This window comes from Lontra canadensis, unplaced genomic scaffold, assembly GCF_010015895.1.
Source record: "Lontra canadensis isolate GAN:19392208 unplaced genomic scaffold, GSC_riverotter_1.0 scaffold38, whole genome shotgun sequence".
NCBI classification, from domain to species: Eukaryota; Metazoa; Chordata; class Mammalia; order Carnivora; family Mustelidae; genus Lontra; species Lontra canadensis.
The window spans coordinates 9,190,537-9,217,566 of NW_022631032.1; the positions used below are offsets into that span (position 1 = coordinate 9,190,537).

Here is a 27,030-nt window from a genome sequence, read left to right on the forward strand (position 1 = left end):
CCTCTCTAGCTGCTCCAAGTCCGCTCGGGACAAGAAGAGGGCCGCGTTGCCTAGGAAACTGGAGAGGGTGTTGGAAAACGTCAGCCCCCGCGGCGCGTTTGCGCAGGTGCTAAGAGCCTGTCCTCCACTATCGCGAGAATTGCCTCCCGGAAGTTCCACGTCAGTCAGTCCTCTGGTCCGCGGGTCGGTGAGTCTCTAAGGGACTGCGTCGCTGGTGGCAAGTGAGGGCTCCCGGGCTCGGACCAACGGAGCGATGGTAGGTCCAGACCCTGCAGGAAGGAGCGGGGCCTCTTTGTCTGAGTTCTTGGGCTTCTTGACTGGGGGCTGCGGTAAGCAGCGGCCTGGGCTCTCGTTGTGGCCGCTGCCTCAGGCCTTGTGGGGTCCTGGTATAGGTTGAGTTCTGTGAGGGATGCGGCGGTGAGGCCCAGAAATCGGAGGTGGTGTGGAGAGGCAATGCCGGGGCTTTGCCAAACCTACTCATTCGGCACTTAAAAGGGCGGTAGCAGGTCTTACACTCATGCTATAGTAGTGGGTGCTAACCACAAACTACGGTCTTAAGCAGAAAAGCACTCCTTCAGAAATTAGGTAAAGTGTATATGTCAAAAGAATTTAGAATGCTTTGGGATCCCACTTTAAGTTTCTAGGGGGCAAGGAAGGGTTAGGACGTTGCTTCTAAAACTGTTTGACGTGGTTTTCTGCATTTGCAAATACAGTGGCTGGTAAGAATGGCAGTTGTGACAGACAGCACTTTTATATTGTCCGTCTCACCCCCCAAAATACCCTAAAGTACTTTGGCTCAAGAGTGTTGTAATAAGAAGGAAAAAACTACAATAGTGTAAGAATATCTTTTCTGAAAAAAATATTAAAAAGTCAGTATTTTATATTTAAACGTTTTCCTGCCCACTCTTCTTTTAACTAGGGCTTGGAGACGTTGGAGATTAATAAGTCTAAATTCTGTATCTTGTAGTTTAAAACTTTTAAGTTTGTGTAAGGCTAATTGAAGCAGAGTTGGAATTACAACAGAGGCTGAATCCTTAGGGAAACTGGTGAAAGTTATGGATCCTCCTAGAAAAATGGATTGAGAAGCACACAGTGTTGCAAAAACTTCAGTGGGTTCACTCAGACACCACGTCTCCCCCATTCTTACCTGTGAACTTCTGTGGGTCCTCAGGTTAAGAGCTCTTATAGCAAGATCTCAGGTCTCTTAATTATTCTGCCTCCTGTTAACCAGTGATCTGGTCTGGAGTGTGCTGTACTTTCAGGAATGGACATTTTATAGTTAAATATCCTTCATTCTTTAAGGCATTTAAAATTTTTTGTATGAGATACAAAATGTGGATTTATTTATTCGTTTTCCATAGAGCGTTTACTATGTGCCCATCCACTTTGCTAAACATTTGCCTCCTAATTCTTACAGCAGCTGGGAGAATGAGTTATAAATAATGTTTATGGAGTGGTTATGATAGGCCAGGCAGTATTCTAACTGCTTAACATTGAATTTAATTCTCATAACACTCAGTCGTAGATAAAAGTATTAATCCTCTTTTACGTATGTCAGACCTCAGAGAAGTTAAGTAAACTTGTTCAGTATTGCATATTTGAAATGAGTGGTGGAACCGAAATTTGAATTCAGCATAATTCTCTAGACCTCGATTATACCATCTGTCCTTAAACCCCCATATCCAAATATATAAGATGCTGTGGAGGTAAAGACCCCTGAAGAGCATCTACTCTATAAAGCAAAAAGAGACTTGTATATTTAGCTTCTTAAAGCTAAATTAGCTTCTTAAATTGGTTTCTTAAAATCCCTTAAGAAAGAATAGTTCTGGCAAGGGTAATCCAAAAGATTATTTTGGTGGCAGTAATTTAAGCTGAGTCTCAAATGCATCCAGCTTTTGGAAAATGGAGGGAGACATTTAGAATTAAGGGTACAGTATAAATATCTTTGTATTTTGGAATATCTAATAGAATGTCTTATTGAAAGTAGTCACTTAAATGTCGGGCAAAATTATAGCAAAAGATCGTGGCTCTGCTTTTTTAACTGGGATTTGTGAATTGGAGGGTATTTGGAGGTGCACTAGGGTTGCTTAGTCCCTCAGCCCACCTTTCCAGAGCATCACTTTTACTCAGTAATCATTAAACACCCATATGGTAAAATATACACAATTTATAAGTGATGGATTTCCTCATTTGCTACAGGAAAAGTATGAGACGTGCTGGCTTCCATGAAAGCCCCCATTGTTGTTCCTGGCACACAGAAGACACTTCATGTTTGTTCACTGTAAAGAGACCAGAGTTGAAATTTGTCATGCTAATAAATGAGGCAAAATTAAGAAAAGGATGAAGTAAAAGGTCCTGCTTCCCTGAATGACCAAGAACTGTGAGGATGGTGGTTTGAAAGTAGAAAGTTTGAGATGAAGAGGAAGGCATGGCAGGGGAAACATTTTTTTGGTGATTGTAGAGAAGAGCCAGAGAATTCCGATCTTTTCAAATAAAGAAATCTAGGGTATTGCTAAAAGTGGGGGAGGCATTTGTAGAAGAAATAATAAGGTTGGAAGTAGTAGATGAGTAAAAGCCTTGTGAGGTGTTTGCTTTGTCTCAGGAAATGATCTATGCCGAAATTATCTAGTGATCTTCATTTTGTGTTGAAAAGTAACCCTAAATTTCTATTCCATTCATGACCATCGTGGAAGATCACAAGAAGATTCAGTGGTAACTTGCCAAGTAAACTTTTAGGTGTGTTTAAAACCTTTTGAAGGGGAAACATATTTTAAATCAGTCTTCCCTCATCTGTGTTCAAGAGAAAATTAAGATTACTAACCTCGGCATCATTGTTTATAATGAATTAACTTTTCTCTTAGAATGGTATCCTTGGGAGAATTGAGAAAATACTTATTCACATCATTTTCTTGTCTGTTTAGTTGAATCTAGATTGGAAAAAAGCAGTTTTAAACTAGTAGCATTTTCTGACTGGAAAGTATTTTAATTTTTGTTTAAAATGGTTCTAATTAAGTTAGAATTAGGTTCTTTTATTAGATTACTAAGTAACTCACTAGTTAGGTTCCCAATGAAGTTACATTAGGTTCCTATGACTAAAATCCATTAAAATGCTATAAACATTCCTGTTTGTCTCCAAAGGCCCTCATGGATATGGGTATAACCTGTATTGATCACACATCACATTCACCTACCATTTATTAATATTATTGCCAAAATACTTTTCTCCAAAGAAATCAGTTTTTTTAATTGAGGTATAATTGACATAATGTTATAGTAATTTCATGTGTACAACATAATGATTTACTATTTGTATATATTGTGAAATGATCACAAGAGTAAGTCTAGTTAATATCTATCACCGTATGTGGTTACAATAATTTTTTTCTTATGATAACTTTTAAGATCTACTCTTAGCAACTTTCAAGTATGCAACACAGTATTTTTAACTATACCTTATATTCCCATGACTTAATTATTTTATTACTGGAAGTTTGTACTCTTTGACCTCCTTCATCCATTTTGCCTATACCCACCCCCTGCTCTGGCAACCACCAGTCTGTTCTGTGCGTGTATGAGCTTGAGCTGTTTTATTTTTTGTTTTAAGATTATACATATAAGTGAGATCATACGGTATTTGTCTTTTCCCAACTTATCTTACTTAGCATAATACCCTTAGGGTCCATCCATGTTGTCACAAATAGCAAGGTTTCATTCTTTTTTATATCTGAATAATATTCGTGTGGGTGTGTGTGTGTGAATCTTTATTTTTATGATCTTCCACAATGATCATGAATGGAATAGAAATGTAAGGTTACTTTTCAACACAAAATGAAGATCACTAGATAATTTCAGTGTAGATCATTTCCTGAGACAAAGCAAACACCTCACAAGGCTTTTATTCAACTACTTCCAATGTATATATAATAATACATATGCAAAAAATAAGTATTATTACACACATATATAAATATATACATATATACAATGAAATATTATGTATAATATGCATATATTACATACATTTTCTTTATCCATTCATCTATCAGTGGACACTTAGGTTGTTTTCATGTCTTGGCTATTGTAACTAATGCAGCAGTGAACATGGGGGTGCACGTGTCTTTTTTTTTTTTTTTTTTTTTTTTTTACTTGACAGAGAGCTGGGTCACAGGTAGGCAGAGAGAGAAGGAAGCAGGCTCCTTGCTGAGCAGAGAGCCCGATTTGGGGCTCCATCCCAGGATCCTGAGGTCATGACCTGAGCCAAAGGCAGAGGTTTAACCCTCTGAGCCACCCAGGCACCCCGGTGCACATGTCTTTTCAACTTGATGCTTTCATTTTTCTTCAGGTAAATACCCAGAAGTGGAAATGCTAGGTCATATAGCCAGTTCTATTTTTAATTTTGAGGGGACCTCCACACTGTTTTCTGCAGTGGCTGCACCAGTTTACATTCCAAACAATAGTGCATAGAGGTTTCCTTTTCTCCATATCCACACTGACATTTGTTATTTCTTGTCTTTTTGATAATAGCCATTCTAACAGGTGAAGGGTGATATCTTATTGTGGTTTTGATTTGTGATGTTTAGTGACATTGAACATTTTTCGTGTACCTGTTGGTCATCTGTAATCTTCTTTGGGAAAATGTCTATTCAGAACCTCTTCCTATTTTTTACTTGGTTAATTTTTTTGCTATTAGGTTGTATGGGTTCTTTGTATATTTTGAATATTAATCACTTATCCAGGTGTATGTTTTCCAGTTATTTTCTCCCATTCACTATGTTGCCTTTCCATTTTATTAATAAGTTTGCTCTGCAGAAACTTTTTACTTGATGTAGTCCCACGTGGTGATTTTTGCTTTTATTGCCTTTGCTTTGGTGTCAGATCCAAAAAGATCATCACCAATGTCAAGGAACTTACTGCCTATGTTTTCCTCTAGGAGTTTTATGGTTTCAAGTTTTACATTTAAGTCTTTAATCCATTTTGAATTAATTTTTGGTATAATGGTCCAGTTTCATTCTGTCTCTTCTCTTTCTTTCTTTCTTCTTTTTTTTTTTTTTTTTAAGAGAGAGAGGGAGCACAGAGAGGGGCAGAGGGAGAGAGAGAATCTTAAGCAGGCTCCACACCCAGTGTAGGGACTGACAGGGGAGGGGGCTTAAACTCACAACCCTGAGATAATGACCTGAGCTGATAGCAAGAGTCAAGACACTTAACCAACTGAGCCACCCAGGCACTCCTCTGTTTCATTCATTAGCATATTGTTGTCCGGTTTACCCAAAACCATTTATTGAAGAGACCATCCTTTGCCCATTGTATATTCTGGGCTCCTTTTTTTGTGGGGTAATTGACCATATATGCATCGGTTTATTTCTGGACTCTATTCTGTTCCATTGATCTTTGTGTTTTTATGCCAATGCTATACTGTTTTGATTGATATTATAGTGTTAGGATTACTAAGACTTCATGAATAACACTTCTTCAGAATATTTTCTGATAGGACACTAATGACATGGGCACAACCTTGTGATTTAGTAGATATTTTACATTTACTTACTAGATTCTCTGTAAACCAGAGATTCTCAAAGTGTGATCTGTAGTCTCCTAGGAGTCCCCTATAGTCTTCCAGGAGGTTCCCTATGTTGATAATTTGCACTATTGCTGTAAAACAAATGGAAGATAAAACTGAACTGCTGGTATAATGTCATCAAATTGAACTAACAGTACATTCCTCATTACCACACAATTTTTTTTTAATCCAGTTTCACTTAAGAATGTCACTGAGGAAGCAGGAAAAAACGCTAGTTTTATTACATCTTGATACTCGAGCCTACATCTTTTAAATATTGTGTAATGACATGAGAAGTATGCACAAGATACTTCTGTTGCATACTGTTAAGTTACAAGCTTGCTTGAAGCAGTGACTGACATACTATGTTTGTTCAGACTTGATTATTTGGCAGACATTTTCTAAAATCTGAAAGACGTTTGCTGGTCCTTGACATTATTTGTTCCCAGTGATAAAATTGGTGCTTTGAATTGAAAATTAGAATTTTAGAAAAATTCTATCATTAAACTGTTTAGATTTCTAATACTTGAAGATTTATCCATTGTGGTAGATGGTGATATTAATGAATGTGACTTTTTGTTACTATATAATGAAATGTGTCAAAATTTGGAAGATTTGCATAATTCGTTGATTCAGAATTTTCCAAATAACCAATGCATGATGTTACAAAAGATGCATGGGTTAGAGATCCATTCAAAATACATAATAGGCCAAGAGATTTCATGTGACAAAGTATAAAAAGTTCATAAAAGGTTCATTTATGTGCTTTCAGATTTCACGTTGCAACTAACCTTTAAGGAGCTACCACTTTTCAAGTTTTGAAAAGTGAAGGATATTCTATTCACAACTATTTTAAAAAAGTTATTAGAGTGCCTGGATGGCTCAGTCGGTTAAGCGTCTGCCTTCAGCTTAGGTCATGATACCAGAGTCCTGGGATCAAAGCCCCTAATCTGCTCCCTGCTCAGCAGTGCGCCTACTTCTCCCTCTGCCCCTCCATGCTCATTCATTCTCTCGCTCTCTCTTTAATAAATAAATAAATAAATAAAATCTTTATAAAAATGTTTAAAAGTTATTAAAATATTTATCTTCGGTCACCTGGGTGGCTCAGTCAGTTAAGCTTCTGCTTTCAGCTCAGGTCATGATCCCAGGGTCCTGGGATGAGTCCCTCATCAGGCTCCATGCTCATTGGGGAGCCTGCTTCTCCTTCTGCCTGATGCTCCCACTCTTTGTGCATTTTCTCTCTCTCTCACAAATAAATTTTTAAAAATCTTTAAAAAAATAAAATTGTTCTCTTTTTCCAACTACGTATCTTTGTGAGGCCAAGTTTTTTTTTTTCATATGCATCAGCCAAAACAGCATATCACAACATATTGAAGGCCAAAGCAGATACAAGAAACCAGCTGTCTCCTATTAAGACAGAATGTTAAAGAGTTTTGCAAGAATGTGAAAAAAAAAAATTGCCACTCTTCTCACTAAATTTCTTTTGAAAATATAGTTATTTTCATTAAAATAGTTAAGTCAACATGTAATGAGTTTATTTTTATTTGAAAATGAATTAATAGGAGCACCTGGGTGGCTCAGTGGGTTGAAGCCTCTGCCTTCAGCTCAAGTCATGTTCCCAGGGTCCTGGAATCAAACCCCACATCAAGGTTCTCTGCTCAGCAGAGAGCCTGCCTCTCCCTCTCTCTCTGCCTGCCTCTTTGCCTACTCTTTATTTAAATAGTTTAAATAAATAATTTAAATAATGAAATAATTTAAATAAATAAACAATAAATTAAATAATAGTAAATAAATAAAATCTTTTTAAAAAGAAAATGAATTAATACATAAATATTTTTAACTTGTTTTGGTTTTAATGTTTCAATTTGGTAAATATCAATAAATACAACCTATGTAAGCAAAAGCTTTTTAGGAAATTTTTTTGAGTGGAAAGGGGTCCTGAGACCAAAAAGTTTGACAACCACTACTATAAATTAAAAAAATTTAAATACTCTTATGTTAGTATGAGTGAAGAAGTGGGTGCTGTAGACTTGAAACTGTGTCTACAGTTCAGCAAAGTAAAAACTGAATTTTTTTGAAGGCCTGTTAATGCACTGTTTTTAGTTAAGATCTCAAACATGATTTATTTGGCATAGCAATTTAATGTTTTGAGTGCTTTTTATGTTGTTTCTTCTTAGCCTCTGCGACTTGATATAAAGAGAAAGCTAACTGCTCGGTCTGATCGAGTTAAGAGCGTGGATTTGCATCCTACAGAGCCATGGATGTTGGCAAGTCTTTACAATGGCAGTGTGTGCGTTTGGAATCATGAAACACAGGTAGGAATTTTTAAGGACTTTTTAGAAACAGTGTATTAGACTGTGTTTATAATGCAAGAGAAGACAGAGAGTCCAGTAGGTGTGCAGATTGCTTTCTCAAATAAATTAGTACAAAGTATTTTCAGGAAAGAGGAACTAACAGTTACGGGGTTATCGCTCATGGAAGAAACCGTTTCAGTCTTGTTATATACAATACTTAAATGTTATATTCTGATGTAAGTTAGTATTATCTTTTTGAAATGAAGGAAACTGCCACCAATATAAGGTCACTTGCTATAGATAAAGATTGAATAGTACTTAATTTTCTATTCAGTCAATATTTTAATGATCTTAAGAATGGGATTTTTAATTTTATTTTTTCCCAAATAATTGATATAATGATATGCAGGTAACTTTCAATCAACTATTCAAATTATAGAGTGTTAGAGAAGTATTTGTAGTCAGCTTTTGATTACACATATGAGAATATGCGTTATACAGATTATCTGCCTTAAATGCTTATTTTGCTCTTTATCATCTGAGTAAATCATTTATCCTTCAAATTGGTTTATCTCTTATTTTCCAGTCTTTGTTGATGGTTCTTAATCGTTTCCCTTCAAAATACAGAACATATAGTGAGCACCAGCCCATACAGTTATGTGTCTACTTACACAATCATTATTTTCAACATGTAAGGTTAAGTTCTTAATAGCCAGACAAAATTCACATTGAGTAATTTAAAATGGAAAAATAGGCTTAGGAACCAAGGTCAGTAATAAATCTAAAATCACCCTTACAGTCTTACGTCCCTATAGTGGCACAGAATGACTGCACACTAAAGCAGGACCCCATCAATGACATTTTATAAACATTAACACTTTGTTCCCTGCTTTATGCCAGTGCTGATAACATTGTCTGACACATAGTAAGTATTCAATAATTGTTTTTTGAGCTAATGAATAATCAGTATTCCATTTATCACTATTTGACTATATCAGGATTTCTAACCTCTACAATTTCAGTTCTTCATTTTGTGAATCCATTTGTCTTAATGTAGATAGTATATATGCTAACTGCTTTTTTTGATCCACTTCTGTTTTCACAGACTTAATATCTTTGTGATTTTATGCTTAACAGATATGTTGGTGCCTCCCCTAAACCCCACCACACATCCTAATTCTTCCTAGGGATACCTTCTGGCAACTCCATTTAGCCATTTCTCAGATCTGTCATTTCATTGTGGTATGTTCTAAATCCCAGCTGTACTTCCCTTAACTTTCTCTCGGTTTTACTGTAACATAACTCTCTCTGGTTCATCCAGTTTGCCTCTTTTTTTCTTTTGTGCCCTCTGGCAGGGCCACCTGCTTCCACTTTCAGAATTCATCTTGTTGGTAACTTCTTCTGATTTCCTTCTTTCCTTCAAGGATGCAGTCCTGGGATGGGTAGGGATTATACTAGTCTTACTTTCCACTGTTACTACATACAAGTGCCTATTTGACAGTGAGACTTATAGTAGATACTGAGTAAGTCTTTGTTTAATGGTTGGTCTATTTTTGGTTCTACCTCTTTTTTTCCCTCTATAACCAACAGAAGTTACTTGCCACTCATGTATATTAAGAGCAAAATTCCTCAAAGAGGCAAAACGTTTTTGGAAGTAAATTCAAATGTACTTGAATTTCAAATAAGTCTTTGAGGTGGTGAGTGCAGTGGTTAAAAATCAGTATGTTACAGTTTGAAGCCATCCTGCTTCAATAAATGATGTGGGCAAACCTCTTAAACATGTTAAGGCTCAGTTACTTATCTAAAATGAAGAGGATATTGTTGCCTTCCCTATATCACAGGATTGTCAAAAGGATTAAATCAAACTAGATAATATTGTGTAAAGTCCCATACAAGTGTTAGTCATTATTTCCCTAACTTACATTAAGTTAAATTGAGTGTGTAGCGTTTCTTCCTCTTTATAGATTGTTTAGCTTCTATAATGCGGAGACCATCTCTCGTGTCATTTGTATCAGCCACAGCACTTAACATGGACCTTAACCGTGACTGTTCTGCAGCTGCTTTATTTGTACTGCTCAGCAGATCCCTGGATTTGTTGGCTCCTTATGAGCTTTTGTGGATTTTTCTGTCATCTTACAGATTGTATGTTGTGTCTGCTCTCTGTATGGTAGTCAGCTGATAGTTGTACAGGTTAGAGCTGACACTCCCATTTATTGTGTTTGTGTGAAGAATCTGTGAAGTCTGGCTTCAGAAGGCCAGAGTAGGCTCAACAGTTCTTATGAACCAGTCTCTATTGTTTCTTTTTTCTTACAACTTTTTTTTGAAAGTATAGTTGACATACAATATAACATTAGTTTCAGGTGTACTAGTTTTGATTCTTTTTATTTAGTGTACATGGTTAATCAGTAAGATTGTACTGTTTTTCATTACTCTCTGGTACAAAAAAGAGAGATTGCAAAATGATAGTTTGAATCTCAGAATCTTAAAAAATAAGGCATCATAGTGGGAGGACAAAGACATGCATTTATCCCTGTTCTTTCTAAGAGGCTTTTTCAGTTTTCTGCTTTTATTCTATATATATTATTCCATTTTGAGCAGCTTGAAGAGACATCTAAATCACTGTGTTTTCATGCTTCACTAAAAAGAGGTAAATAGCATTTATACGGAAACATATTGCTAAAGCGTTCAAAAGAATTGGATCTTGTTTATGAGTTTATTTTGTGAGTTGATAGGTTTAATTTTAAAAAGAAAAACTAGGAGCCAATTCATTCAACAAATAGTTACTGCACACTGGTTGTTTGCCAGCCACTGTTCTAGGCTCTGGGAATACAGTGGTGAACAGGATTCTTGCCCTTGGGGAGCTTAGTAGAAAAGATTAACATGAGACACATAATTATGAAGGTGCTGTGTTATGAATGGGGAGTATAAGGTTCTGTTTGTGGTTTTTCAGGCAGAGGGCACAGGAGGAGTAAAGGTAACGGTGGGAGTAGCCAAAGGTAAGGCTAAGGAGATAGGGAAGGACAGGCTGGAGCACAGAGGATCTGGAATTCCATCTTGTGGAGATTTGCTTTCTTTTATCCTTTATAAGTATTTTAATTTTGAAACTGTTAAAGGAAAGATGATAGGTCTGTTTTTTTCATTTGATTGTTGAGTTTTTGTGTTTTAGCCTGAAAATATTTTTAAATTAGGAATGATCTAAATAATTGGATATTTTAAATGTAACATAGTAGTTTTTTCAGTTATTTTCTCGTAACTCAAAGTATATATTCTTATTAAATTTTAAAGACATTGGTGAAAACATTTGAAGTGTGTGATCTTCCTGTTCGGGCTGCAAAGTTTGTTGCAAGAAAGAATTGGGTTGTGACAGGAGCGGTAAGTAATTATATGAATTTCGAATTCCTTCAGTTTCTTAATTGGTCAGTGATTATGCAAATGCTTTGGATTCTTGATTATTAATTAGTCTAACGTTTTGAAGCATGGACTTTATAACTTGAGCCTATGGTACACTTTCTTTTTCAAGGTTTATTTATTTATTTTTAGAGAAAGCGAGGGAGGGGGTAGAGACAGAGAGGCAGATTCCCAGCTGAGTGCAGAGGCCGATGTGGGACTCCATCCCAGGACCCTGAGTTTACTTACTACCTGAGCTGAAATCAAAAGTCAGGACACCTAACCGACGGAGCCACCCGTGCGCCCCTGCACCATTTTGCACAGTTTACTTTATAACAATACTACTTTGGAAATTTCCATTTCTAGGATGACATGCAGATAAGAGTGTTCAATTACAACACTCTGGAGAGAGTTCATATGTTTGAAGCGCACTCAGACTACATTCGCTGTATTGCTGTTCATCCAACGCAGCCTTTCATTCTGACGAGCAGTGGTAAGAAATGACTCCTTTTGGTCATGCGTATCTCTTTCAGTAATTCGTTTGCACTCAGTGAGACTTGCAATTCTTTCACTGCTGTTACGTGTGGAGTTCTAATTCCAAGCAGCCTTTAAACTGTTTAAATCCATTACCCTGCTATCAGTGCTGCTTGCTTTCGTATTTAATGAAATATCAACTCTACTTAGGATCCGTGTAGCAATTGCTCCAGTTTCTGTCAGGGAAGGCCTGAAGGTCTAGATGATTAAACATCTGCCGAACACAAAGCTAATTTACATGCTGGTGGGTGAGTTTTTGCCAGATTGCTACATACCCTCATCACTTTTTTCTTTATATTCAGGCTAGTTTGCTCCGTGGCGTTGTATCTAGAACAGTGAACTTTTGCAGGGAATTAAAACAAGTTGAACTGATTTGGTAATAGCTCTTTGAAACATTTTTAAGTTAAAATTGAGAAGTAATTCAAAGCTTTTTTTCCCACCATTCTTATAAGAGAAATGCTTATTCCCTAGTCACTGCCGTCATTATTCAGCCATACTTAGATTCTGATCAGACGTGTGTTACTCTTCTGTCATTCTGTAAAGCCCACTTGAGTCTTTCTTAAAATTTTTCATGAAATTTTTGTGTCTACTAGTAGTAATTTCTCTATCTTATCTCACCTGTTCTGTAGGGAGTTAAGTTTATTCTTAGGATAAATAAGGATTTTGAAAAATCTGTTCAGTTCTGATTCTGTTTCTTTAAGCCTTGGAATGTATGATTTCTCTTAGATTTGCTGCCTTAAAAGGCACAAAGACTGCATCTTAGTTCTAAATGAAAGAAATATAAATGGCAACTAACTTGAGACTTTCTTTTGGTCTAGACGACATGCTTATTAAGCTCTGGGACTGGGATAAAAAATGGTCCTGCTCACAAGTGTTTGAAGGACACACCCATTATGTTATGCAGATTGTGATCAATCCTAAAGATAACAATCAGTTTGCCAGTGCGTCTTTGGACAGGACCATCAAGGTAGGGTGCCTGCTCTTTGTATCCATTATGATGGTGAAATGTAGTTGTTCGAGATATTTTACTACTGGCTGCCCGTGGAATTTATTCCTGCTTAGAAGTTTCTCTTAAAAGCTCATATTGAAATCAAAATAGGACTTGTGGTAACTTGATGCTCTTAACAGGAAGAGTGTTTTTCTGTGTCAAAGCAATATATTCTAAGACTTTTAAACTACTGCAAACCCAGAATAAGAAAGATGCCAGTATGTCCTCTTACTTCTGTTTCCTCTCCTTTTTGTGTATTTCCTCTATTTCCTGTTTCCTTTTAGTGTATTCATTGTTGACATCTGCCTATTATTAATCTGTTTTACATTAAAATTTCCTCTGCCTCCATTCTCTTTTCCTTACTGCATTTCTCTGTACTACTGCCAGGTGTCTTTCTAAAATATGGATTTCACCTTTCCATTCCCAGTGTAAGAGTAAAGTTCCACTACCTTACTGTTGAATATGAGGGTTTGCAAGACTAGCCACAGCTAATATTATATCTCCTATAATCCTGGTCTATCCACCATTCTCCAGAAATGCCATGCATGTACACAGACCCTCATTCAACTGTTACCTCTGCTTGCAATGCTCTTTATTCTCCCTTTTTTACTTTTTTTTTCCTCTGGAGAACTACTCATCTTTCAAGGCTCAGCACAATTACTTACTCTGAGAGGCTCTCTTCAGACATCCATTTCACCTCTAGACAGAGCCAATCATGCTCATCCCATTCCTTCCATTCCTTTTTGTCTTTATTATGCCCTTCGTTTTGAGCGCTATCTAATATGTCTCCAGAAATCTTTGTCCCCCAAAATGTTGACGTTTGGGCAGGAACTGGGTGTCACCCCCACTCCCTCAAACAGACACTCGGTAGCAAGCAACACAGTGCCTTGCTTGTACTAAACGCTTAATACTTGTCGCATGAGTGGTAGTCATACTCCCTTTTCCATTACGCTATTTAAAATGTCTCTATATGCATAGGTTTAAAATGCTATATTGCACTAACTTTTACTTACGTGTGTATGCTTACATCTATATAACATTCCTTTAACTTACATAAAATGTTATGTTACTTGTCTGGTAATTGAGTATTAAATGATATCTGTCTAAATATCTTAGGGTTTTGACCTTACTTTTTTTTTTCCCTTTTGCTGGATTGTCCTTGCTTTTGACATAGGTTGAAAACTTTGAAATTAGTTTCGAACTTTCTTCACTAAAAGGTGTATCTTGAGAACATATATTGTCTTACCTTTGGCTCAATTAAAGTTTGTTGTATACAGTCAGTGGTAAACATTTGTTTATGCATCTTTATACTTCCCAGAGGGCCTCCTTTGTAGGAGGCACTCAATAATTATTTGTAAAGATAAAGCTCAATACTACGCTATGGTAACTTTGACTACTTTTCCATACTTTAAATGTTTTAAATGTTTTGTTATGTGGTCATTTTCTCTTTTTAATATACCTTACTAAATCCACTTTCATTATCTTTATATTAAAATTCTCGTAAAATCATTTCTTACTGTTCTTTAGACTATAACCTGTGGATCACTGGGATGTCTGTTAAAAATCTAGATTCCTGGGGAACTATAGGGATAAAGAGAAATCTCTAGAGATAAAGCCTGGAAATTGGCATTTTTGGAGAATACTATAGTTATTCTGCCCCCTGGAAAGTCAAGTAAAGTGAGAAAGGACAGAAATAAATGGGTGAAAGAAATGTACATTCTTTAGTTTTCCTGTCCTGGGCTTTGGCACTTTATATAATATGTCAGAAGTGTGATGGAGCTGCCTTCTGAAAAGCAAGGCCCCTTATTGACTGGCAGATGCTCTTGCTCTTTAAAGGTATGGCAGTTGGGTTCTTCCTCACCAAACTTCACTCTGGAGGGACATGAGAAAGGTGTGAATTGCATCGATTACTACAGTGGTGGCGACAAACCATACCTCATTTCAGGTGCAGATGACCGTCTTGTTAAAATATGGGACTATCAGGTACAATTTTTTCATAATCTTACTTTATCATATGTTAGACATGGATTTCACTGTTTAAGACTTGGGTTATTGAACTCTGTTGAGAGCATAATAACTTAAGTCTTCAGTATTTGCCTCTAAACGGTTGTCCTAGAGTTCTCCATAAAAATGAAAGAAATGCCTATTGAGATTTTAAAATAAAACACCATTATGTTTATTTTTTACTTAATAGTAGAAATTAAAGGAATTTAAATATTTTGACTAAAATGAAGTTATTACACCCTCTAGTATCCTCACTGGTAGACTTCTGTCCATATTTGAAAACTAGCAGATAAATGAATAATACCATGACATCCCCATGTTACAGACGTTTTGCCACATAGACTTTGTAAACCTAGTTATTACTTCTTATTACTATGCTTTTTATCTCTCAGAGACAGATTAAATTTCTGTTATGTTTCTCACATCAAAATTTCCATAAACAGTTAATAAAATGAGGCCTAGAAAATCACTGTTACTTAGAACCTTATTCAGATTTGTGTTTAAGTATAGGATAAATTTATTAAAGATATTATCTTAGATGTTTGGGAGAGAAAATATTCATACGAAAACCAGATCTTTTGAGGTGTGTGTGTTTTCTTCTTTAAATGTGATAGTTAAAATTCTATTTCCCTGTGTTGTCAAAGAATTAGAGAAATTATGCAGATAATTGTGTTTCAAAATTTCTGTATCAAAAATTATTTAGATTAAAATAACAGCTCTCATTTTTATGTATCTGCAAACTGGAAAAATTAAGGATGAGTTACTTGTTTTTCACTAAAAATATTTTCTGTGTCTTGATTACAGAATAAGACATGTGTACAGACACTGGAGGGACATGCCCAAAATGTGTCTTGTGCCAGTTTTCATCCTGAGTTGCCAATCATCATCACAGGTTCAGAAGATGGTAAGTTCGAAATGTATGTTTATTCCTGTGCTTGTAATTACTAAATAGTTACTTAAGTCAGGTAGTGCCTTGCATTGTAATTGGAGGTTTCTGAGAATTTTGCTCTTTTTATTAGAGTAGAATATTTGTGCTATAACAGAGCGAAGGGGCATTGTTATCTTCTTCTTCATCATCATTCCTTTTTTTTTTTTTTTTTTAAGATTTTTTTTATTTATTTATTGGACAGACAGAGATCACAAGTAGGAAGAGAGGCAGGCAGAGAGAAGAGGAAGCAGGCTCCCTGCTGAGCAGAGAGCCGAATGTGGGGCTCGATCCCAGAACACTGGGATCATGACCTGAGCCGAAGGCAGAGGCTTTAACACACTGAGCCACCCAGGCGCCCCCGTCATCATCATTCTAATGCATTTTGACTATAACTTAAATAAGAGGACCCAGAAGTCCTCTTATTTAAGTTATATAGAGAAAAACTGTGAAAAAAACGGTCGGTGGTTTGGAGTCCAAAAACCTGGGGTCATATTCAGGTGCTGCCACTTCATGCATATGTGGTTTGGGCAGATTATGAAATGGGAACAGACATATCCACCTGATAGGATTCTAGTGAAAAGAAAAGATCATGTGTGTAAAGCACCTGCAGGTTCATAGTAGGTACCGTGCTGAGAAAATTCATTATTTTATATGGAAAATCACATTTCTTGGTTTCTTACAATTTTCTGTTGTATTTATGTTGTATTATAAAATCACCTGTATAAATTATAGATCAAAAAATTAAGCTACCAGGAAACTAATAAAAAAAGACTTCCCTTTGGTCGGTTCACCTGACACAGTTCATCATTAGATATTCATTAGAAGGGAATACTCACATTGTTCTCTTTAGGAACTGTGCGTATTTGGCATTCAAGCACGTATCGCCTTGAGAGCACATTGAATTATGGAATGGAGAGGGTGTGGTGTGTGGCCAGTCTGAGAGGGTCCAACAACGTCGCTTTGGGCTATGACGAAGGGAGCATTATTGTTAAGGTAATCTCTAATTATACTCTTTCTGAATAAAATGAACACAGTGGAAGCAGTTTTCCTTATTTTTTAGTACAGTCATCTTCTAAGTTACCAGTTTTATTAAACTGGCTCTTCTTTCATTAAGCACAAGAGATTAAGCACTGGATTAAAGTGGAAGAAAGGAGCCCTCTGTTAAATGAAAATAGAAGATGTTTATTTTGTGGTTTTATTTGGTTTCTTTTATTGCTAAAAGCCATTTGTCATTTTTCCAGCTTGGTCGGGAGGAACCTGCCATGTCCATGGATGCCAATGGAAAGATAATTTGGGCCAAGCATTCAGAAGTACAGCAGGCCAACCTAAAAGCAATGGGAGATGCTGAAATTAAAGATGGAGAAAGACTGCCACTAGCCGTCAAGGATATGGGAAGTTGTGAAATATACCCCCAGACTATTCAACACAATCCTAATGGGCGGTAAGCCATCACCAGAATCTCTCCTGGGCTTCTGAGTATGTTAGAGCAGAGCTTGCATATCCACAGCATATACCACCCTACACTGTGGTGGGCATTCCTCATGAGCTTTTGCCCTGGATTCCTCAACACAGCTGCCAACATGCCAGCCAGTTGAGTTGGCATGCAAGCTAAAAGCATATTTGCCTTTCTGGCTTTGTCCCACTGTACAACTTTGAACAGTTAAATAGTTTTCTATTTATTCATTTTAAATGTGCTGGGTTTGTGTTCTTGTGCTGCTTTGAGGGCAGGTATCATGTCTTATCCTGAGACTAGGTGCTCTAAATACTTGCTAATTAACTTAAGAATAGGTGACTCTGAAGTATGTCTTTTGAAAACATTGGGGGATTGATAATAATTCTGCTTCTTATCTATAATTTGAACCATCATTTTGTTTCTTAAGATTTAGAAAGCACCAGACATCCTGAGTTTCAAGCATGAGTTTAAACCTGTACATCTTTAAAAGTTACTTTACAGTAGATCTGGGCATCTTAAAATTCTGTTCTGAGTATTGAAAAAGACAAGCTTTGTAAACCAAGTATATGACTTGTTTAGTAAATGATATCCATAGTTACTTGTAATATAATTTCCTTAGGAAAATTAAGAATTCATTTTATATTTTTTCCCTTAATATCATAAAACTTTTTTTTTTTAATCTTACCATTGGTAGTCCAACAGCAACCAGTACAATTTTTTTAAAAAGGTTTTAATTATTTATTTGACAGAGAGGGAGAGAGCACAAGCAGGGGGAGAGGTAGGCAAAGGAAGAGGAAGAAGCAGGTTCCCTGCTGAGCAAGGAGTCCAGTGCAGGATCCCAGAACCTTGGGATTATGACCTGAGCCGAAGGCAGATGCTTAACCAACCGAGCCACCCAGGCACCCCAGAGTAGCACCTTCTTATGTCTTCTTATGGTATAAATGTAATATATTTATATTTATGTATATAAATATAATGTATTTATATGTATAATATATATTATAAGTAATATATATTATAATATATTTATATATATTTGTATAAATATACTTTCTTATGGTATAATTGTAATGAGCTAAATGCTAGGCATTTTGATTCTCAATAAATATCAGTTGAGGGGCGCCTGGGTGGCTCAGTCAGTTAAGTGTCTGACTCTTGATTTTGGCTTAGGTCATGATCTCAGGGTTGTGAGACAGAGCCCCACACTGGGCTCCAGGGTGGGTGTAGAGTCTGCTTAAGAGTCTATCACTGCTCCTCCCCCCCTTGAAAATTAGTTGAATTATTAGAATCTTGGCCCTTGTTCATCTCCAGCCATTCTTCTCTTCCTGTCCCAAGTCTCCTTTGTTTATAAGAGAAGGCCACTGCAACCAGATTTTCAGCAAAACCCTATCTTTATGTTTTTGGAATTGTTGTGTAGAATATTTATGTCTAGCTCTGTATTTGAAGAAATGTATAACTTTAAAAGATACTAGATTCAATTATAACAGTCAACTAAAATAGCATTTGTTATTAGAAGTATTTTATTATGAAGATGAGCATTGTTTCATAACTTCCACATGTTATTGATCCTACTTCTCTCCCTGGCTTCCATAATTTCCAGGTTTGTTGTGGTGTGTGGTGATGGTGAATATATCATCTATACAGCAATGGCATTGAGAAACAAAAGCTTTGGGTCTGCCCAGGAGTTTGCATGGGCCCACGATTCTTCAGAGTAAGTTTTGGTTTGTGCTCTCCAGCTGGCCCCGACTGCAGATAGGTGATCTGTGTGCAGCTGTATGAAACATGTTCCAAAGGCTCAGTGTTGGCTGTGCTTCTTTGTGTTCAAGAACAGTTCTCACCAGTGCTGCCTTTGCCCTGTCTGTATTCATTATTCAGCAAGCTCACTCAGGCTCATCTAATAATCCCATTAAATTGGGGGCCCAGCACCCATTTCCTTGATGGAGCCCTTGGCAGGGCCTGGTGCTTATAGATGGGCTCAAGACAAAGGAGGCTCCTCCATGCCCTGGTGTCCTGAAGTGTTGCTAGGTCCTGAGCTAGTGGGGAGAGAGTGTAGTCTGATGTCATCTTGATGAGAACTTCATTGAATCTTTTTTAAAACTCATTTTCTGTGATGTTACCCAACCCCCATTCTTAAATTCTGTCTAAATTTTGAGTATTCACAAAATATTCTCATTGAAAACAGGAAAAATCATTTAACTCTGAATTATCATACCAGGTGCTAATTAATTATCATTATTTGTACTAGATACTGGTTACTGAGTGGTTCCTTTTGATTCCTTTTTGGTGCATGTAAGAAATATTAGGGCTGGTTTTTTCTGACCACACAACTGAATTACATCTTCCATTTTCTTAGTTTTGTTTCCTCCATATTTTGTATTGCCCCTGCCCTCAACAGTGAGCCTCGGTTTTGCATATAAGGTGCATGTTTTTAAGTTTTTTAACAGTAAGATATACTGAGAATTTGTTTTGATCTTTTCATAAATTTCCTAAATACATTCATACATGCACTGTTCCAAATACTAAAATGTACTTTGATATCATCTTAAAAACAATTACAGTTCATGGATTGCCTTACCACTCTTAACATACCTCTCTGTTTTGATAATTTGCTTTTTTTTTTCTTAATCTTTATCTAGCTAAGGCCCTTTCAGCATCTTTCCTGTCTTGATAGGAACACTCATCAGATCACTTCCTTAAATACTCTTGATTATCCAGCAACAGCCACAGCCCCTCTTTTCAAGAGGCCTGAATATACACAATGTTCTAAATAGTTGCCAGAAATGGCTGAGCCGCTTGTTAAAGTTTTTATTTTTAAATCATCTCTATTGAGCTGTAATTTATACAAAATTAAATGCACTACTTTAAATGTATGTTTCAGTGAATTTTGGCAGATAGATATAGTCTGTAACCACCAGCACAATAAAGACATAGAACATTTCTGTCATCCCTGGAAAATCCCTTTGTTTTCCCTTAACCGTCTTTCCTGTGGCCCCAAACACTGATGTGCTTTTTGTCACGATGTGGATTAGATTTGTCCTTAGAGTTTAATATAAATGGAGTCCTACAGTATCCACTCTTGTGTCTGGCTTTTTTTGCTTAGCGTAATATTTTTGAGATTCATCCATATTGTTGCATAAATCAGTAATTGGTCCCCTGTTCTGCAGAGTAATACGCCATTGTATGAATATATCATACTTGGTTTAATCACTCACTTTTTGAGGGATGGTGGGTCTTTCTCAGTTTCTGAAATAGTTGTAAACCCTAATAATGTGTGTAATAGTGTAAAACCCATAATTCATTACTCAGATATATTTGAAAATATTTCTAACATTTTATGAAAGTATGGTTTGGTATATAATATGCATGTTTTCCTTCCTTCCCGCCAGATATGCAATAAGAGAGAGCAACAGTGTTGTAAAGATATTTAAGAACTTTAAGGAAAAAAAATCATTTAAACCAGATTTTGGAGCAGAAAGTGAGTGCTATTTATTTATGACACAATATTAGAAGCTTTGCAATGGCTCAGAAACATCTAAACCAAAATCCTTTTTCCTTTTAGGTATCTATGGAGGCTTCTTACTGGGAGTCAGATCTGTAAATGGCTTAGCTTTCTATGACTGGGACAATACCGAACTCATACGCAGAATTGAAATTCAGCCCAAACACGTGAGTTTTTCCCTCCATTGTTACTTCTGGAGTGTGCACCTTTGTGAGGAACCGTCGGTCCCCCGAGGCAAAGAAGTGTCTTTGTACCCAGCTCTCCTGGTTCCATTTGTGTTGGACACAGTACCATTTACTTTAAGATTGCTTAGAAAATCAGAATTGTAGTATATGAATGAGGCAGTAGACATTGGGTATTTTGAAAAGCACCAAAGGTTATACAAATGCCAAGTGTTATTCATATTTTATTTTATTTTATTTTTTTAAAGATTTTATTTATTTGAGAGAGAATGAGTGAGAGAGAGCATGAGAGAGGAGGTCAGAGGGAGAAGCAGACTCCCTAAGGAGCTGGGAGCCCGATGCGGGACTCGATCCTGGAAGTCCAGGATCATGACCTGAGCCGAAGGCAGTTGCTCAACCAACTGAGCCATCCAGGTGCCTGTGTTATTCATATTTTAAATGGCATCTGACAGAATATAAAAAGTATACTTTCAAGACAGGAAGTCAGGGAGCTCTTGAATTGGAAAGGCCTAGGAGCCCCATACCATTCAGAAAGCCTTTTCATGCTTTACCTGATGATGGCTGTTGAAACTTCAGGTAAATGCCTCTAGTGACAGAGCTTTCTACCTTTGGAACTGCCTGCTTCTTTGACCACACTTATCATTGTCACAAAATTCTCCGGAGACAAATCTACCTCCCTAGGGTCCTGGTTGTGTCTTTTACAGCATGCAATCTGAGTTTGGCCCCACAGGACAAAAATTGGTTACTGAGAGTAAAGAAAATTCACTCTTTATCTATAAAGCATATTTATATGTATGTATATATGTTATGTGTATGTGTTATGTATGTATAAGCATATATATATAGTATCCATGGTATTACAACTTTATAGGTGAGATGAGGGTAAAAAATGTCTAAAAAGTTTACTGGGTGTGGGTGGGGGTGATAATGGAAAAAAAAAAAAGCTGAAAAACACTTTCCTAGAGCAATAGGGACTAGGCTACTGCTGCTAAATTATAGCACGTTCAGTGTCTACTGACAGCTTTCCTTCCTGTCTCCTTTGAGTCTTTCCATTTCTAGACTAAAGAGTGAGGCACTGCCCTGTCCACCCTCCAAATAAATACATATATATAGGTACATATGTGTGTAAATATATATCTATATATACATTGTATGTACCACACAAAATTGATTTAAGCATACTTACTACCCTAATATAAGAAGACAAGTCTTGTTAGAAACAGAGTGTATGCAGTTTGTCATACCGCTTAGAAATCCCAAACTGTTTTGTTTGCCATGTTGTAGATTTTCTGGTCTGACTCTGGAGAGCTGGTTTGTATTGCCACTGAGGAGTCATTTTTTATCCTGAAGTATCTGTCGGAAAAAGTCTTGGCTGCACAGGAAACACATGAGGGAGTTACTGAAGATGGCATTGAAGATGCCTTTGAGGTAATTGGCCAACACAATTTTAGCTTTGTTTTTACATGATTTATATTCATATAATAGAACTTCACTGATTTTAATATTTTATTAAGTTAGGTTTGGGGAAAGTAACATTTAACTAATTACAGTGAAATGCAAAAATTAAAGTCTTATCTGAAAGATCAGAGTTTGAAAGTATGTATGTTTAAAAGAAATTTGTACTTTGATTTTAGGAAGTTTTTAGATTCACTTTGGTATCTTTTAGTAAGGAAATTAGAAGGTGTTTTGGTCTTAAGACAGTTTACACAGAGTGATTTAAATGAGCTCTCAAATGGTTAAGTTAAATCATCTGTTGTGGAGATGGTCCTGGAAGATTTTATGAAATACTTCTCCAATTTCATGTGTGTGAGTTTAGATCACCACTTTTTGGATCACAGCTCTGATGCAGCAGTGAGATTCTACATTACAAATATACTCAGCCAGGAATCTGTTTTTACATGGAGAAAGAAGATAGAAATTCCAAGGAAATATTTTCTTTCTTGAAGTAGGATTTTACGTTGTATTCCTTATTCTACCTTATCACCCCCAGTCATATTCAGTTTTTGTTACTGACAGGATTTCTAATACTTGTAAGTTCATAATAGACTTTTTTTCTTTGCAGGTTCTTGGTGAGATTCAGGAAATTGTGAAAACAGGGCTGTGGGTAGGCGATTGCTTCATTTACACAAGTTCTGTGAACAGATTAAATTATTATGTTGGAGGAGAAATAGTCACCATTGCCCACTTGGATAGGTAACTGAGTATTGTTTTGCTTTTGTCTCAGCATCCTAAATTTAGAATTGTGCTTTTTAAACAAAATCTATTGCTGGCTTGTAGCAGCAAGAGCCTTGATTTTTCAGTGTATAGTTTTAGTACATTGGCTGTTGTTGATCAAAACTGCTTCAATCAAAGTGAGAAGATTTTGAGCAAGAGGCAGGTTTTGTGTGTGTGTGTGTGTGTGTGTGTGAGAGAGAGAGAGAGAGAGAGAGTGTGTGTGTATGTGTTTACCTACTGATGTGGGCCTACTCCTAAATTAATTTCTATTTCTGTTATAGGACAATGTATCTCCTGGGCTATATTCCTAAAGACAACAGGCTTTATCTGGGGGATAAAGAACTGAACATTGTTAGCTATTCTCTGCTGGTTTCAGTGCTGGAATACCAGACAGCTGTCATGAGAAGGGACTTTAGCATGGCTGATAAGGTTCTGCCTACCATTCCAAAAGAACAGAGGACCAGAGTTGCACACTTTCTAGAAAAGCAGGTAAGAGTTTTTTGGTTTGTTTTCTTTTTGGGTGTTTTTTTTTCCCCTAAACCACTTGAAAAGAATGTTAGTATAGATTTGAAAACTATTTCTTTATTGCCACTTAATGGCAATGGAACTTCTCCTGTAAACTTAAGTTACTTACTAGCCTCTTCTTTGTCCTTTCTTAATGCCCCAGTAACTTTTTTTTTTTTGAGATTTTATTATTTACTTATTGAGAGAGAGAGGAGACAGAGAGAATGCACACACATAGAGGGAGAAGGAGAGAGAAAATCCTAAGCAAACTCTGTACTTAGCCAGAGCCTGATGCAGGGCTCAATCCTACATCCCTGAGACCATGATCTGAGCCAAAACCAAGAGCCAGATACTCAACTGACTGAGCCACCAAGTGCGGTAACTCTTGGTGCCTTCTTTAAATGTTTAAAGCAAAAAAAAAAAGAAAGAAAGAAAGAAAAATGTTTAAAGCGATTATCAGTCTTCTCTTTCTGGAGACTTCTTTTCCATTCTATCAATATTTTCATTTCCATCGTATATTTTCCCTCTCTATGCTAGCAGGCCTTTTTTTCTTTTTTCTTTTTTTACTATGGTAAAATACACATAGCATAAAATTTACCACCAGTGATATGCCCCTTTCTGAATGGAGTGTTTTTAAATCAAATTTGTATGTGCACAAAGTGTAAAGTTCTGCAGAGCTTAAGAAAAACAACTGCACTTCTTTTCCTTTCTCACACCTACTTCCTAGAGGTAATCACTTTTATTCTTTTGGTTGATTCTCTTGGTGTTGAATTCTGTGTCTCTAAATAAAAGCCAGTTTTGATGACTCTGTGGAATGTGGAAGACCGTTTTAGATTTTCTGCCCCCTGGAGTGCTTGCTAATGAATAAACTGGACATAAGACCAACAGTAAAGTCTAGGTAATAGTACCCTATCCATGTCAGGACCTGCAAGCAAAATGTTTGCTGAATGACCTACAGATCAGGGAAAGTTGGAAGAAAGCTTTCACATTTGACTTGCTTTTCTTTGAGGGACTGGACTAGATAATCTCTAAGCCCAGCTTAGTGAGTAGATTATGAACAGCTAGGTCTATACCACTGTGCCTTTCTTTTTTTGAAATGGCTCTTGTTCTCTCAACTTTCCAAAATCCTTTTCTTTTTGACATTGGTTTGCTTTTGCATTATTGATTTTGCTAGTTTTATTTTTTTCTTTTTTAATTTTACTAGTTTTACATGAGTTTGTTCAGCATCAGTTACCTCCTGCTGCTTAGAAAACAGCACTGTGGGACTGAATTTTGTCTGCTGGTTGGTTCTTACCAATTAATTTAGTGAGTGACTCCTTAATTTTTCTGTCTTCTTATTAGAGTATTTTGTTATCTATTACTTTTGTTTGGGCAGTGAGGCTGTGTGTCAGCAGAGTATTCTTGGTTTGAGAGAGATAAATAAATGGATGATTTGCTGTGTGCGCACACCGGATATATATGCATACAGAGTGCACACACATTTGTTCTCTGTTTAGGGCTTCAAGCAGCAAGCTCTCACAGTATCCACAGATCCAGAGCATCGCTTTGAACTTGCTCTTCAGCTTGGAGAATTGAACATTGCATACCAGTTAGCAGTAGAAGCAGAGGTATGTAATAAGTCAGGATTTTTCATAACTGATGTAAAGATTAGGAGGTACTTCTTTGTGTTTAGTGTAAGTTTTCATTGAAGTTCTCGGAAATGCAAATTAGTAACTCTGTGAGATTAATGCCACTCTTTGATCACTTAAAAATGCGTTTTGTTAGTCTTTACATAAATTAAATGGTTTATATTGGAGATATATTCTTAGTATTCTTATTTAAGAAAAAGTGTTTTCAATAGTTTATATGAGATCTATTTTGTAAGATAAGATATAAGATACAGTAGTCTGAGAACTCTTTTTAAAGAGTACAGACAAAGCAGTAATTTGCCAGTATCCCAAACTATTGAGAAAGTTGTTGGTTTTAAATAAAGATTTTAATATTTTGACATAATTCAGTGACATTTTAATAAACTATTATCTATTGAGGGCCCCCCAGCTCTGGTTTAAGGCTAGCATTTATTGGTAAGTTCATTTCAGATGTGCTAAATAAATTTCAGCTATGTTAAGATCATCCAAATTTGTAGCATTTGATTTTTGAGAAGCTACAAATGATAGATGATATTGTTGAATATTTAAGGATATAAAAAACAATCTTCTGCTCTTTTAAAAAATGGTATTAAATCACTCATTAAAATAACTGCAATCTGATTACCTTAAAACTCCAATTAGATAGTGTTACTTTTAGTTTTACCGTGTAATTACAAAATAAAAATATAATGGGTTGATGATTATTCATGCATCATTAAAATTGATTTGTGTTTGAATTAATTTTGTATACACGAATAACTTCCATTTTCTCATTACACATTTTGTCATTCCATTCTTATTAGGCACAGCTCAGTATATGTATGAAATATCTCCCATTGTCAGCATAGTAATACTCAGGTTACAAAAGATTGTTGATGTTGAAAATTCAAATGTTTATTTCCATAGATGTTTTAACTTGTAAACTCTTTCTTACAGTCAGAACAAAAGTGGAAACAACTTGCCGAACTTGCCATCAGTAAATGTCAGTTTGGCCTTGCCCAGGAGTGCCTGCACCACGCACAGGATTACGGGGGTCTGCTGCTCTTGGCCACTGCCTCCGGAAATGCTAGTATGGTGAACAAACTAGCAGAAGGTGCGGAGAGAGATGGCAAGAATAACGTGGCATTCATGAGCTACTTTTTACAGAGCAAGTAAGTATTTTATCCAAGGTCTAAGAGAGGCGGTAATTTAAAACACTAATTTCTGCACTGACTTTGAGGTTGCTTTAGAGAGGAAGAATGAACCTGGAAAGAGAATGGAGAGAATTCTGGCCTTGCTTCTGGCTATGGAGGACAGTGCTATCTTGGTGGCGTTCACCTTCAGTAAGGGATGCTTTTCACATATTTGATCTAAATATTTGAGCAAAATGAGCTGTTTAGGGAGGGCATGGACTGAGATAAATGTTAAAACACTTTTTAAAAGCCTTGCCTCTCCCTGGCTGAGCCATTTTATTTCACCACAGCAGGAAGCTATTCTGCTGCTTCCATAGTACCCAGATGGCAGTAGCTTTACCCTAATTGGATAGTTCTGACCTGTGCATGGCAAGAATAAAGGGGGTTGAGGATGTCAGATGCTTTTAGAATTGCGTCTAATTGTAAAGCATAAAAAGATCATATACTTCTGAAAGTCTAGCGGTTAGTGCAAATTAAATCATCTCAGCATTAGTTGACCATATTAAGAAATCAAACACAAAAGTGTTTAATCCTTGCTCTAGTGACTTTTCTAAACCTCACACTTTATTATAAAAACTTAGTGCACCCCAATGTGTATCATAATCTATGTATTTATAAATTTGTATACTTGTAGGAATAGGCCCATAATTTAAAAGCCAAAAAGTGTCCTGAAAATAGTTCCTTAA

The 27,030-nt window shown here is 36.4% G+C and overlaps 1 protein-coding gene across 2 annotated transcripts in view; it reads left to right on the forward strand.

Moving 5' to 3' along the window:
- Positions 1 to 151: 151 nt before the first annotated feature.
- Positions 152 to 27,030, forward strand: part of COPB2 (COPI coat complex subunit beta 2) — a 34,579-nt gene continuing 7,700 nt past the window's right edge. For both annotated transcript variants that reach the window (XM_032869578.1, XM_032869577.1), the window contains exons 1-17: positions 152 to 256; positions 7,735 to 7,872; positions 11,137 to 11,223; positions 11,605 to 11,731; positions 12,591 to 12,739; positions 14,597 to 14,743; positions 15,569 to 15,668; positions 16,543 to 16,685; positions 16,934 to 17,133; positions 18,746 to 18,856; positions 20,532 to 20,620; positions 20,705 to 20,811; positions 22,111 to 22,254; positions 22,889 to 23,019; positions 23,322 to 23,529; positions 25,041 to 25,151; positions 26,109 to 26,323. In XM_032869578.1, the coding sequence (XP_032725469.1) occupies positions 254 to 256; positions 7,735 to 7,872; positions 11,137 to 11,223; positions 11,605 to 11,731; positions 12,591 to 12,739; positions 14,597 to 14,743; positions 15,569 to 15,668; positions 16,543 to 16,685; positions 16,934 to 17,133; positions 18,746 to 18,856; positions 20,532 to 20,620; positions 20,705 to 20,811; positions 22,111 to 22,254; positions 22,889 to 23,019; positions 23,322 to 23,529; positions 25,041 to 25,151; positions 26,109 to 26,323 (2,210 nt within the window). In that variant the 5' untranslated portion in view covers positions 152 to 253. The remainder of the gene's footprint in view (positions 257 to 7,734; positions 7,873 to 11,136; positions 11,224 to 11,604; positions 11,732 to 12,590; positions 12,740 to 14,596; positions 14,744 to 15,568; positions 15,669 to 16,542; positions 16,686 to 16,933; positions 17,134 to 18,745; positions 18,857 to 20,531; positions 20,621 to 20,704; positions 20,812 to 22,110; positions 22,255 to 22,888; positions 23,020 to 23,321; positions 23,530 to 25,040; positions 25,152 to 26,108; positions 26,324 to 27,030) is intronic.